General features: G+C 45.8%; 1 protein-coding gene across 5 annotated transcripts in view; it reads left to right on the forward strand.

Moving 5' to 3' along the window:
- Positions 1-13,847, forward strand: part of CMTM7 (CKLF like MARVEL transmembrane domain containing 7) — a 76,583-nt gene that overhangs the window by 20,278 nt on the left and 42,458 nt on the right. Inside the window, exon 2 of one of the 5 annotated variants that reach the window (XM_056520097.1) lies at positions 1,097-1,276. The exons of the other annotated variants lie outside the window; for them this stretch is intronic. Within the exon in view, the coding sequence (XP_056376072.1) occupies positions 1,220-1,276 (57 nt within the window). The 5' untranslated portion in view covers positions 1,097-1,219. The remainder of the gene's footprint in view (positions 1-1,096; positions 1,277-13,847) is intronic. 5 annotated transcript variants of the gene reach the window in all.

Genomic DNA, 13,847 nt, shown 5'->3' on the forward strand with positions numbered 1-13,847 from the left:
GTAGAAAGAATTATTAAGGCAACAGGTATTCAGGCATAGGGTACACCAAAATAGGTCAGAAAGTGGAGATCAGAAAACGCAGAACATGATGTACAAATGATCGAGTTTGTAAAAACTGATAATGGGAATGAATACAATGAAGAGGGGAATAGGAGCACCCTAGAATACAAGTATGTCAAGGGAAATCTTACGTTTTCGTGCAAACTGAGCTCTCAGGGCGTCCATAGTGTTTGTAAATGGAGGGACCGTGTATTGGGTCAAGGAGGAAGAGCACCACATACCCCATACTTTATCGAACTTGCCAGGGCACCCCCTGTGTTGTTCAAAAATCAGTTGTTCATAGGGAATAGTAGCATTCACCATACGTTTCCATCCAGACAGAATAGGGGCCTGGGATCCATCTCACAGCAATCATTTTACGAGCAAGAAAAAGGGACTCTCTCTCTGGAAGATACACACATGAGGAGTCCAGTCTTCCTCAGACAGGATCCCAAACAGACATAATATTGATTGTAGGGGGACAGGAATAGAGAATAGTGTAGACAACAAGGCTATAACATCTTGCCAAGATGTAGCAACATAAGGGAAGTCCCACATGAGGTGCCAAAAATCTACACGAGGGGCATGGCATCTATGGCAATTATCTGGTATCCTACCCATACGATGTAACCTGAGGGGCGTTAAATAACTAGCATGAATGATATACAGCTGAACCATTTTATTATTAGCTGCCGGAGACACCAGTGTATGGGAAGAAGTCACCTCCTGCCACTCCTCATCAGTTAGGGAGGACAGACGGGACCTCCATTAGTCCCTGGATGCCAGAGGCATGTTGTTATGCTTAGTGGTGATCAAATGGGTATACAACACAGAAATGAGCCCCCTAGGGCCCTGAGATCTTAACACTCCAATCAAAGGGTATTCCGAGATTGAGGGACCTGATTGAGGAAACTGACTAGCAGAGGCATGCTGCAGTTGTAAATACTTAAAAAAGGATGTTCTAGGGAGGCCAAACTCATCCTGTAATTGGAAGAAGGACGTGAACATATTGTTTTAATAGAGTGAGTTCAAACGTAAAACGTTGTGCTCCTTCCAGAATTGGCGGTCCAGATCTGAGGACAGATGGGAGAAACCTATATTGTCAGAGTGGCAAGTCTTCCATGACATCTGAGAATGAGTAAATCGTTTTGTCTGCCCGCCAAACCTGTAGAGCTAACCTATGGATCGGCAAGAGCCGCCGCCTAACAGTGGACAGGGTCTCCAGCCATACCCGCAGGTCAGTCATATTAATAAAATGGGTCAAATGATGCTCAGTTTGGCATGACGGAGGGCAAAAACCAGGACTGCAAAAGGCGCAGTTGTCCTGCAAAGTAATACATGTGAAAATCAGGCAAAGCATATCCCTCCATGTCTTTCAGTCTCTGCAGAGTGGAGAGTTTCAATTTGGATCTAGAATTGCCCCAAATAAAGGAGGAGCAACGAATGCAGGGACTTATAAAACGAAGTGGGGATAGGAGTGGAGGCATGTTGTATAATATACAGGCATTTGGGCAGTATTATCATTTTAATTAGGTTTATCCTGCCAGGAACAGACACCGGGAGAGCGCTCCAGACCTTGAATTTATCTTTAACAAGAGTTAGAAGAGGGAGACATTTAAAGTGAAATCCTGACTAGAGTCTCTATGTATCACCTCCCCCAGGTATTTAAAGCTATCCACCACTCTTAGGCCATAGACAGTAGCAGGCCACGGGGTGGGGGAGAGCGGGAGAAAGACTGATTTAGACCAATTTATACGGAGACTGGAGAAGTCACCAAATATGTCTAACATACATATAGCCTGAGGCAGAGTCATACAAGAAATAAAATAAGGTCATCTGCGTAAAGGCCTATTTTATCCTCCCTATCCCCCACATCTATGCCCGGAATCAGAGCGTCCCGTCTTAAACGAATAGCCAGTGGCTCCACCACCACCGCAAAAAAGAGCGGCGACAGGCGGCACCCCTGTCTAATGCCCCACCCAAGGAAAAAGGAAGGAGAGCGAGTCCCATTCATCAATACCTGGGCTGTAGGTGCAATGTAAAGAATAGAGATCCAACGCATGAAGCCCTCGCCAAAACCGAAATGCCTCCATGCGGACATGAGATATGGCCATTCAACAGAGTCAAATGCCTTGGCTGCATCTAGTGAGGCCAAGGCCCAGTCCCTGCCAATTGCAGAACCCAGCTACACAATTGTTTGGGCGCGTCTAATGTTGTCGGTGTTCGACCGACCTGGCATAAATCCAGATTGGTCAGCATGGATAATAGAGAGTATAACTTTATTAAGTCTATTAGTTTGAATTTTTGTCAGAATTTTGTAATCCATGTTCAGAAGAGGAATCGGTCGGTAGGAGTCGCAATCTAATGGATCCTTATCAGGTTTCAACAAGAGGGACCTAGGCAAGGAACCGGACCGAAAGGACTCTCTGAAGATGGACTGCAAGGGCGGTAAACGATGAGGTAAGTAAGTAAGATAAACCTCTAGTGTTAGACCATCTGGGCCAGAAGCCTTTCCCTTCGCCATATCCCGGAGGGCCTCCTCAATCTCCTCCATCGTAAGGTCTCCATCTAAAAGTTCTCTATCATCAGTATAATTCCAGGTCCTCCGTGCTGTATCGGGCTCTTGACTCCTATAAATCACTATAAAATTCCCGGAGAGGATTCCCATTTTAAATAGGAGATATTTGACTTAAGGCAGCCCCTTAAATAAGCCTTCAACGTTTCCCACAATACACCCTGGTCCCCATGGTCTACATGTGCTTCCAAAAAAGCCTGCAATTGATCCGGGATTCTGTCTACGGGGCCCTTAAGTTTCAATCAAAAGGGATGCACCTTCCACCTATGGGGGACATTTGTCGATGCAAGGACCAGTTTAACAATCAAAGGGAAGTGATCCGAAATTTCCCTAGGTTTATAAGCTATCTCCGACACTAGATCTCCGAATCTATGCGGGAGAGGGATTTGCACCCTAGTGTGAAACAGGAGTATGTAAGACTATGGGGGATGTGCACTAGCTAAACATCTACCCACCCCAGTTCAGATATGAATGAGGACAAGGGAAAGGACAATGAGGATGGAGTCCCTGCTCCATGAAGATATATATCATTCTGGGGCACCAAGTTGAAATCTTCAAAACACATATGTTTAGCTTCCAGATAAGTAGTCGCAAACACCACTGCCCGATGGAGAACGTCCAAAGAGGCAGGGGGGGGGGTTATAAATGCCCATAAGAACAAACGGGTCATTGTTGATGTAAGCATGGACAAAAATATACCGTCCATGAGGGTCTATAAGTGTAGTAGCCGGTTCCAATCTCAATGAGCGGTGTACCAGAAAGGAAACACCTCGGGAAAAGGAAGTGTGGAAAGAGTGGGCCTGCCACTACACCCACGGTTTATGGAGCAAGTGACACCGCTCCCTCACCAGATGTGTCTCTTGCAAGCATACAATTTGGGGGTTACATTTTCTGGTGTGTGAAAAAATCAGCTCCTGTTTCTTAAGAGAACCCATTCCCCGTACATTCAGTGACATTAAGGTACATTCACCCATCATTCATATATTGCTTGTGGATAACCCTCACAAAGAAGGGCAGAGTAGACCATAATAGACCTCCATGACAAATAATGTAATACACTTTACCCCAGATAATATGGCCTGAAAACACAGTAGTATAGACTAACAGGGCCTTTCGTCTAATCAGTGCAAAGGGGAACTCCGTAAACATTGGAGACAAACAATAAAACGGCATAATATCCAAAAGGAGAACAATTAAAAGTGGGTCTAATTTGGGGTAGAGCCCGTGAGGTCATATATTTAAAGTATCCAACTGCTGCCCCTCATCACCTATTAAGGATAGAGCAAATGGGGGAGGAAGAGGAATTTGCATAAGTTATCCCCAACAGTAATAGTGAACCAACTAAAATTAAACGTCAAGTCCCTTTTGGTAAGTCCCAACAACTTTTTACCTCGGAATGGGTAAGGGTCAATTTAATGTGAACACCTTTGACCCAGGGAAGAGCCCTAGGTCACTGATACCCTTATTTTTTTCCCACCCCCTAAAACATAACTTTTATTACGAATATCAGATAAATGATAATTGTGATCAAGAAATTATTAAAATCTGGCCTCCTTGTGTGTTATAACTGCATTAGTAGTAAGCTGGAAGCTGAACGCTATCGCAGTATGTCAAAGTGCCGGTTGGGATCCTGTGCGCAGGCGTGGGGGTAGAAGACAGGCTGATAATAATGTGCATGTGCGAAAACGAAAATGAAAGTAAAAGGAAGCGCCGATAAATACAGGCGAACACGTCATGAGGCGCGCACGGATGAGGTATCAGGTAAGCTATAATATTATTGGTGGAACCGAGGAACTAATCAGTGATACAGGTGAGTGTGGCACTGTGACAAAAAAGCTGACCATTGATTGGTTAGAACGGCACTTGGGGCAGCGCCAATGAGCAGGCATGGTCCAAAAGTAGCCAGCTAGTTGGCAACACAGGTTGATGCCCGTTTCCCTCCTGAAGACGTTGCTGTCGCAACAAAACATGTAGAGGGGGCATATTCAGCTTTTATATTCTCCTGTGTGTTTTAGTAACCAGTGATACTGCAGACCACTGGTTGTTACTATTATACTGGGATAGCGTTCAGGTTCCAGCTTACTACTAATTAGGGCTGCAACGATTAATCGATGTAATCGATACCGGGATTCGTTGTCGACGAATTCCGCTATCGAATAATCACCCAATTCGTTGTCTGCCGTCAGTGGCAGCAGTGAATGAATTAATGAAGCCGACATGTCTCCGCTGCTGCCCTGCTCCTAGTGCAATCAGCGCACCGCCGGTGTGAGGTGAGATTTCCAAACGCGCTAGGAAGGAGCAAGGCAGCAGTGGGGACATGTCGGGCGGGATCCCAGGGCCCCCCATTTAGACCTCAGCCCCCCACCCTTGTAGACAGCTCACCTAAAGCTGGTGCTGCCGCTCCGCTGCCCCGTTCTCCCGTCCGCATCACGTTGTGCTATGGAGGACCATGTGACATACACGTCACTCCACCTCCTCCCCTGCGCCCGGCGTAACGTTACGGAGGAAGCAGAGTGAGGTGTGTGTCACATGGTCCTCCATAGCACAACGTGATGTGGACGGGAGAACTGTGCAGCGGAGCTGTAGGTGAGCTGTCTTCAAGGGTGGGGTCTGTGGTCTACAAGGGTGGGGGCTGCGGTCTAAAGGGGGGCCCTGCGGTCTAAATGAGGCCTTGCTGTCTAAAGGAGGGCCCTTCTGCCTACAAGGGTGGGGGCTGCGGTCTAAAGGAGGGCCCTGCTGCCTACAAGGGTGGGGGCTGCGGTCTAAAGGAGGGCCCTGCTGTCTAAAGGAGGGCCCTGCTGTCTACAAGGGTGGGGGCTGCGGTCTAAAGGAGGGTCCTGCGGTCTAATGGAGGGCCCTAATGTCTACAAGGGTGGGGGCTGCGATCTAAAGGAGGGTCCTGCGGTCTAATGGAGGGCCCTGCTGTCTACAAGGGTGGGGGCCCTGCGGTGTAAACGGGGGGGCCCTGCTGTCTAAACGGGGGGGGGGCCCTGCTGTCTAAAAAGGGGCCCCTGCTGTCTAAAGGGGTCTGTAAAAGCAATGGTCTGCACATACACGTGTATAGGAGTGCTATATAAAAAAGTAAAAAAAGAGAATGTAAATTTACTGCTCCCCCAATACAAATTAGCTCCCCCTTTTCCTATTGCTATACAAAAAAAGGAAAATAATTTTTTCTTTTACATATTTGATACTACCGCATGGCTAACTGGCTGAACTATTAAAATATTAGTGAATCATTAACATTTTCTTTTAATAGTTCAGACAGTTCATAGTTACCCATGCGGCAGTATTAAATTTACGCTGGTTTCTTTACAGGATCATTAATAATGACAGCAACCGGCATAAATGTAAAAAAAAAAAAAAAAACAATTATAACATTGCTGCTGTTTGGTCACATCACATGCTAGAAACTTGTAATATGGCCATTGTACATAGTTTTTCAAGTAGAATCAGCTGAACCCCCTTTTTTTGGCATTTTGACTCTTTTTCCGATTAATCGATACAATAATCGACAACTAATCGATTTTTTAAAATAATCGTTAGCTGCAGCCCTACTACTAATACAGTATGAAAAGAAAAAACATGAAAAATAAGTTAGTACATTTAGGGGAAAAAATTGGTAAAAATATAAAACATATATATATATATATATATATATATATATATATATATATATATGTAGAAAAAAGGTGCAGCACAGCTCTGTTCAAAATAGGAAGGGTGCCAGCGTCCAAAACCTTATCAGGGTTCCCTTTAGACAAAAATTCCAATGGCGCAGCACTCCAATAAAAAAGGTGCATTTATTCACACATTTCTCAATACAGCAACGTTTCTGCTCCTATTTCTTGAAAATGGCTCCATAGGAGCAGAAACGTTGCTGTATTGAGACATTTGGGAATAAATGCACCTTTTTTATTGGAGTGCTGCGCCATTGGAATTTTTATACATATATATATCGCACATTTTTAACACAGCTGCAGCTTTAGAGCAGAAAGGTCAAGGAGGAGAGGAGGTGGTGTTACAAAGTGGTGTTCTGAATTTATTTATTAGTTTTTGATATGTGCTAAAAAAAAAAAAGTGGTATTCTAAAGTGATTTATTGGTTTTTGTTCATGTGGGCCAAATTTATCAACCCCCTGTTATAGTATAATAAATGTGTCACACATAAGCAAAACCAAAAATGACTACAGAGCTCGTTTACCAAAGCAACAATGATAAATGTCCCCCCAGATATATAACATCCACATCTTCACCCTGGTCCAATCTTTAACTGACCTCCTCATAGAAGCTGAAGTCTGACCCGCAGAACCCGCATAAACCCGCATAAACCCATGTTGTCGCTGTGTTAGAAGGTTCATTTAATTAAGATATTCCAGAATAACAACTCTAAGGAAATCCTCAAAAAAATTACCCACAACAGATGTTAAACTAACAGGCCTATATTTCCCAGGATCTTTTTTTTGAATGTTTGAATATTCGGGGTGTCTTGCTAATTGTCTATAATTTCAACCTGTTGTCTGTTCCATTTGCAAATGAAGTCTGTTCCACAGCATGTGAAATTGATTGTCAATCAGTGTTGCTTCCTGAGTGGACAGAAGTGTGATTGACTTGGAGTTACATTGTGTTTAAATGTTTCTTTTATTTTTTTTGAGCAGTGTACTTACTACCTGCACCTCAGGTTTCAGAGCAGAGCAGTATATAATTGTTCCTGACTGGCTGCAGTATGTGCCTCTCAGCCAGTCAGGAACAATTATATACTGCTCTGCTCTGAAAGCTGAGGTGCAGGTAGTACACTGCTCAAAAAAAATAATAAAAGAAACATTTAAACACAATGTAACTCCAAGTCAAATACACTTCTGTCCTCTCAGGAAGCAACACTGATTGACAATCAATTTCACATGCTGTGGAACAGATTTCATTTGCAAATGGAACAGACAACAGGTGGAAATTATAGACAATTAGCAAGACACCCCGAATAAAGGAGTGGTTCTGCAGGTGGTGACCACAGACCACACGGAGTTTCTATGCTTCCTGGCTGATGTTTTGGTCACTTTTGAATGGTGGTGCTTTCACTCTAGTGGTAGCATGATACAAAGGCTACAACCCACACAAGTGGCTCAGGTAGTGCAGCTCATCCAGGATGGCGCATCAATGCGAGCTGTGGCAAGAAGATTTGTTGTGTCTGTCAGCGTAGTATCCAGAGCATGGAGGCGCTACCAGGAGACAGGCCAGTACATCAGGAGATGTGGAGGAGGCCGTAGGAGGGCAACAACCCAGCAACAGGACCGCTACCTCCGCCTTTATGCAAGGAAGAGCAGGAGGAGCACTGCCAGAGCCCTGCAAAAAGACCTCCAGCATGCCACAAATGTGCATGTGTCCACTTAAATGGTCAGAAACAGACTCCATGAGGGTGGTATGAGGGCCTGACATCTACAGATGGGGGTTGCTCTTACAGCCCAACACCGTGCAGGACGTTTGGCATTTGCCAGAGAACACCAAGATTGGCAAATTCGCCACTGGCACCTTGTGCTCTTCACAGATGAAAGCTGGTTCACCGTGAGCACATGTGACAGACGTGACAGAGTCTGGAGACTCCATGAAGAACGTTCTGCTGTCTGCAACATCCTCCAGCATGACCGGTTTGGCGGTGGGTCAGTAATGGTGTGGCATTTCTTTGGGGGGCTGCACAGCCCTCCATGTGCTTTCCAGAGGTAGCCTGACTGCCATTAGGTACCGAGATGAGATCCTCAGACCCGTTGTGAGACCATATGCTAGTGCAGTTGGCCTTGGGTTCCTCCTAATGCAAGACTATGCTAGATCTCATGTGGCTGGAGTGTGTCAGCAGTTCCTGCAAGAGGAAGGCATTGATGCTATGGACTGGCCCACCCGTTCCCCAGACCTGAATCCGATTGAGCACATCTGGGACATCATGACTCCCTCCATCCTCCAATGCCACGTTGCACCACAGACTGTCCAGGAGTTGGCGGATTCTTTAGTCCAGGTCTGGGAGGACATCCCTCAGGCATTTTTAGGGAGGTCATACGGGCACGTGGAGGCCACACACACTACTGAGCCTCATTTTGACTTGTTTTAAGGACATTACATCAAAGTTGGATCAGCCTGTAGTGTAGTTTTCCACTTTGATTTTGAGTGTGACTCCATATCCAGACCTCTTTGGGATGATAAATTAGATTTCCATTGATAATTTTTGTGTGATTTTGTTGTCAGCACATTCAGCTATGTAAAGACAAAAGTATTTCATACGATTTAGTTAATTAATTCAGATCTAGGATGTGTTATCTCAGTGTTCCCTTAATTTTTTTGAGCAGTGTAACCTGTTGAACCCAGTAAACTGTTGCCCGACAGTAGAACTGGGCGGTATGACCAAAAATGTGTATCACGGTATTTTTGTAGCTTATGGCAGTTCCACGGTATATAACAGTATTTCCCCCCCCCCCATCATGTGACCCGCGAATGCTGCTCTGCTTCTCCCCGACCCCCCCCCCCCCCCCCAATTATCAGCCCAGTGCTGCGCTGCCCCCATCAGAGAAATAATCGCATGTCACCCGCAAGCGCTGCCTTCCTCGTCCTCCTGTTTGTTGCTGGCCGCCGGCACTGGGACTCTGTATAGTAGGCTGTATTCCTATGCCCGGGCTGCAAAATATAAACAAAATAAATTTTAACTCACCTCCCGTTGGTCCGATACCAGCCTCACCTGCTTCCTGGGGACGGGCACATCGGAGAGCCGCCAGCCTATGACCGGCCGCAGCGATGTTCCGCCTCGGCCGGTGATAGGTTGAGCGCACTGTCATGTAACAAGCCGGCTTCTTACATGACAGTGCGCTCAACCTATCACCAGCCGAGGCGGAACATCGCTGCGGCCGGTGATGGGCTGGCGGCTCTCCAACGGGGGAAAGTGAGTTAAACAAAATAAACTTTATCTTTTGCAGCCCGGGCATAGGGATACAGCGTACAGTACAGAGTTCCGCAACAAACAGGAGGACGAGGCGGGCAGTGCTTGGGGGTGACATGTGATTAGTTCCCCGAAGGGGACAGCGCAGCGCTGGGCTGATAATTAAAGCAGAACAGCGCTCGCGGGACACATATGATTAGTTCCCCAATGTGGGGACAGCGCAGCGCTGGGTTGATAATTCATTCATTCCCGAAGGGGAGGGGCCCAACCGGTATTGCGGTATGGGAAAAATTCGTATTGTGCAACACAAAAAATTCGCTATTCGGTATGAACCTGTATACCGCCCAGCACTACCCGACAGTCATCATGTGTGCGAATCACTACTTGACTTCCTGCCTGGAAAAGATGAGAGAAATAGAGTATGTGCTCAGCAAAGATTACACTTGTATATTACAAAGTTATAGAACTTTCTCATGTGCAGCTATATGAAGGTAATTTCATTTGGCTGGAGTTCTCCTTTAAGGAGGTAGCACTGTACAGACTGCAGTACAGACTTTACTGCACAAGAAATGGAGTAGAGGGCCAGGTCTCTGAAAAGCCACATGACATGATGCTCTTGTGGGGGGCAAACTGTTCATGGAAGGAAGTGTCACATGAACTGTGAGGTTTTGCTTCCTCCCCAGAGAGCTTAGTGGGAGTCAATGGCATTTTGCAGTTTAAAACGTCAGTGATGTTTCATGGTTTGAAATGTCACTGACTGGTATGGAAAGATGAGGACTGCAGTCACATGATGGCTGGGCAAACCCTGGGATTGGCTCATTCATACAGACACCCAATCAGTAAGTGTTTTTGCTGCCCTCCTCTTCCCTATCAGCTTTAGAAACTTGGATAACCACATTCATCTTTTTTTCATTACTTAGAAATTTCCTGTTGCACAGCTCATGAGAAGTTGAGTGTAGTTATTCTATTTTCACACTTCCTCTTATGTGCTGACCTCCTGTTCTGCAATGAATATATCTTTCATTTACAAGTGAAGTCAGTAGGCTGTGTAGGATGCTTGTAGATGTACGTAGTTACAAAATGTGCACTGTAAACATGTAGCTGGCTCTCTAGCTGTTAGAAAATAAACTGCCAGAAGTTCCCCATGAGCCTCTTTCACACACACACAAATGGGGAAGATAAGTGAAAACCCATTCTTAGACAGTGTAAAGTTAGACTAGACAGTCTAAGAATGCTCAAGCTTTATTACAGTTGCTCAGGCTGGTGCATTTCTAGACTATGCAGTCTGTTTACACCATTTCTTATTGGATTGCTTTTTAGTTCAGGGATGTGGAATTCCTATCGCCCAATGCCCGGGACATGCAGTTCCGGGTGCTGGGCAGGTGAATTTTTCCGGCCCTTAGCCCTGCTTCAGGCAAGCAGGGCCGGACCTGACGAACACAGCGGCGCTCAGCAGTCTGTATGGAGTGGCTCCAGACTCCTGCCTGCTCCGTACTCTTCAGGCCCCGGCTGTTTTCAGTAGCCGGGGGCCGCCGCTAATAACCAGCATGCGGCGATCGCCACTGTCACAGCTGACACCAGCATCTAAAGGGATATGTGAATGCTCCCTGGTGGGCCCCAGCTGTTTACAGTAGCCGGGGGCTGCCGCTAATAACCAGCATGCGGTGATCGCCACTGTCACAGCTGACATCGGCATCTAAAGGGATATGTGAATGCTCCCTGGTGGGCTAGTGGGGTGGATGGTCCGTCGTCGTACCCCCCCCCCCCCCCCCCCTACAGGGGTCAAAAATGACAATAAAAAAATTTCAAAAAAGTTCTGAATTTTTGGTAAATTAGTAAAACATGACGGAAACTATACAAATCTGGTATTGCTGTAGTCAGGCCGGGCCTAAAGTATCAAAACAACATCTTAGCAGACCACAAGGTTAATGGTGTAGAAAAGAAAACCACCAAATTTGCTAAATTATCTTTTACTATTTCAATTTCACTTCATCGATTTTATATATATATACCGTATTTATCGGGGTATACCACGCACCGGCCTATAACATGCACCCTCATTTTACCAAGGATATTTGGGTAAAAAAAGTTTTTTACCCAAATATCCATGGTAAAATGAGGGTGCGTGTGTGCGCGTGTATACCCCGATATACCCCCAGGAAAGGCAGGGGGAGAGAGGCCGTTGCTGCCCGCTTCTCTCCCCCTGCCTTTCCTGGGGTCTAGAGCGCTGCTGTCGGCCCTTCTCACCCCCTGGTTATCGGCGCCGCTGCCCGTTCTGTCCCTCTGACTATTGGTGTCGGCGCCGACAGCCAGGGGGAGAGAAGGGGCAGCGGCACCCATTGCCGGCGCCGCTGCCCCGTTGCCTCCCCCCATCCCCGGTGGCATAATTACCTGAGTCAGGTCCGCGCTGCTGCAGGCCTCCGTCGTGCGTCCCCAGCGTCGTTGCTATGCACGGCGCATAGCACTGACGTCATGCGCCGCGCCGTTCAGCGCATAGCAACGACGCCGGGGACGCACGACGGAGGCCTGCAGCAGCGCGGACCCGACTCAGTGCCTAAAAAGTGCGTGTTATACGCCGATAAATACGGTATATTTATATATATATATATATATATATATATATATATATATATATATATATTTCCTTTTTTTTTTTATTTGGAGCATATGTTATTGAAAAATTAAAAGGTATCCTTATAGTAGGTAGTTATGGCTATTATAGGGCGAGGAGGAAAAAATTAGTGTACAAGCGAAAATTGGTCCGGACAAGTGGATCGTCATGAGAGACAAGTAGATTTTGCTCCGTTTTAGTCCCGTGGACAAGTAGCTTTTTATTACATTTCCACACCTCTGTAGTTACTGAAAGATTTCAACTGTTGTCTTGACTTTCCATGCCTTTTTGCACCTCCCTGTCTTCAGGTGTTAAATACTATTTACCTGTGTCATTTCACATTATTACACATAACTTAATTTCTGATCTTATTTGTTTTGGTTTCTTTGTATGTACAGATTTCGTGGGTAGTTACTAACATCTGCTGAAAATTTGATGTCAATAGCACCTTTGAAAATTATTTAATGAGAAAAAGGTGATTTTTCATTTTTTTTCAATGAGATTCTGCTGCACTGTGCACATGGCGGAATTTCCGTGGTGGAAACCTCTGCCACGGAAATCCTGATTGCGGCCTCTGCAGAAAGAATAGACATGTCTGAAATGCATTGAATACAGCACATTTTCAAGCTGCCCTAGCTCTGGCAGATTCTGCCTGCATCTGCTGTTTGCAAAGTGTCTGTCGGAAATTTTCCAGCTGGACATTCTGCAAATATTCCGCTGTGTGAACATAGCCTTAAAGGTGTTAACTCTCACCACTGGCAATTGTAACAAAGTCTGCTTTTGAGGCTGCAGGCTTCCAGAGTGCGACTCCAAACAGGGGGTCCAAACAACTCGCTCCGGAAGTTAGTCTGCTAATGAGGCTAAAAAACAAAACACACGGAGCGCTCCCTGTGTGGAATCAACGGTGGCAACATGATAGGTGAAGACGTCATAAGAAACTTGTTCACCTGACTGTGTTGTGCTGGAGAGGCACAGCACTCAGACAATGGTTGAAGATAATGTTGACTGCAACGGCTTCCCACGCTGGCTAGCAGACGTGAAGACAATAGAAAGATGAGATACGCACAAGAAGGTGGATGCTGGGATCGCGCTGTCAGAGGAAAGTGGGTCCAGAGCTATAGTGACAAATGACTTTTATTTAAAATACATGAGCACGCAACACGTTTCAAAACCAATCCGTTTTTCAATCAGATGTTGACTCCTGATGAAAAACAAACGGATTGGTTTTGAAATGCGGACCTACTTTCCTCTGACAGCGCGATCCCAGCATCCACCTTCTTGTGCGTATCTCATCTTTCTATTGTCTTCACGTCTGCTAGCCAGCGTGGGAAGCCGCTGCAGTCGACATTATCTTCAACCATTGTCTGAGTGCTGTGCCTCTCCAGCACAACACAGTCAGGTGAACAAGTTTCTTATGACGTCTTCACCTATCATGTTGCCACCGTTGATTCCACACGGAGCGCTCCGTGTGTTTTGTTTTTTAGCCTCATTAGCAGACTAACTTCCGGAGCGAGTTTAAACACCCAGTGACTAGCTGTCTTTAGGACCTCTGCTGATCTGGGCTCATTTGAAAACCTAGCATTGCCCCATTGCCAATTCTGCTTTTCATTAAATAAAAACCTACGCCTGAAAGGACCTTCTAAAATTCCCTAATAAACTAGGTTTTGCCAAATAACAATGGTCCTTGCTTACCCTGGTAAAATCAGTGTT

This window comes from Hyla sarda, chromosome 5 (assembly GCF_029499605.1).
Source record: "Hyla sarda isolate aHylSar1 chromosome 5, aHylSar1.hap1, whole genome shotgun sequence".
NCBI lineage: Eukaryota > Metazoa > Chordata > Amphibia > Anura > Hylidae > Hyla > Hyla sarda.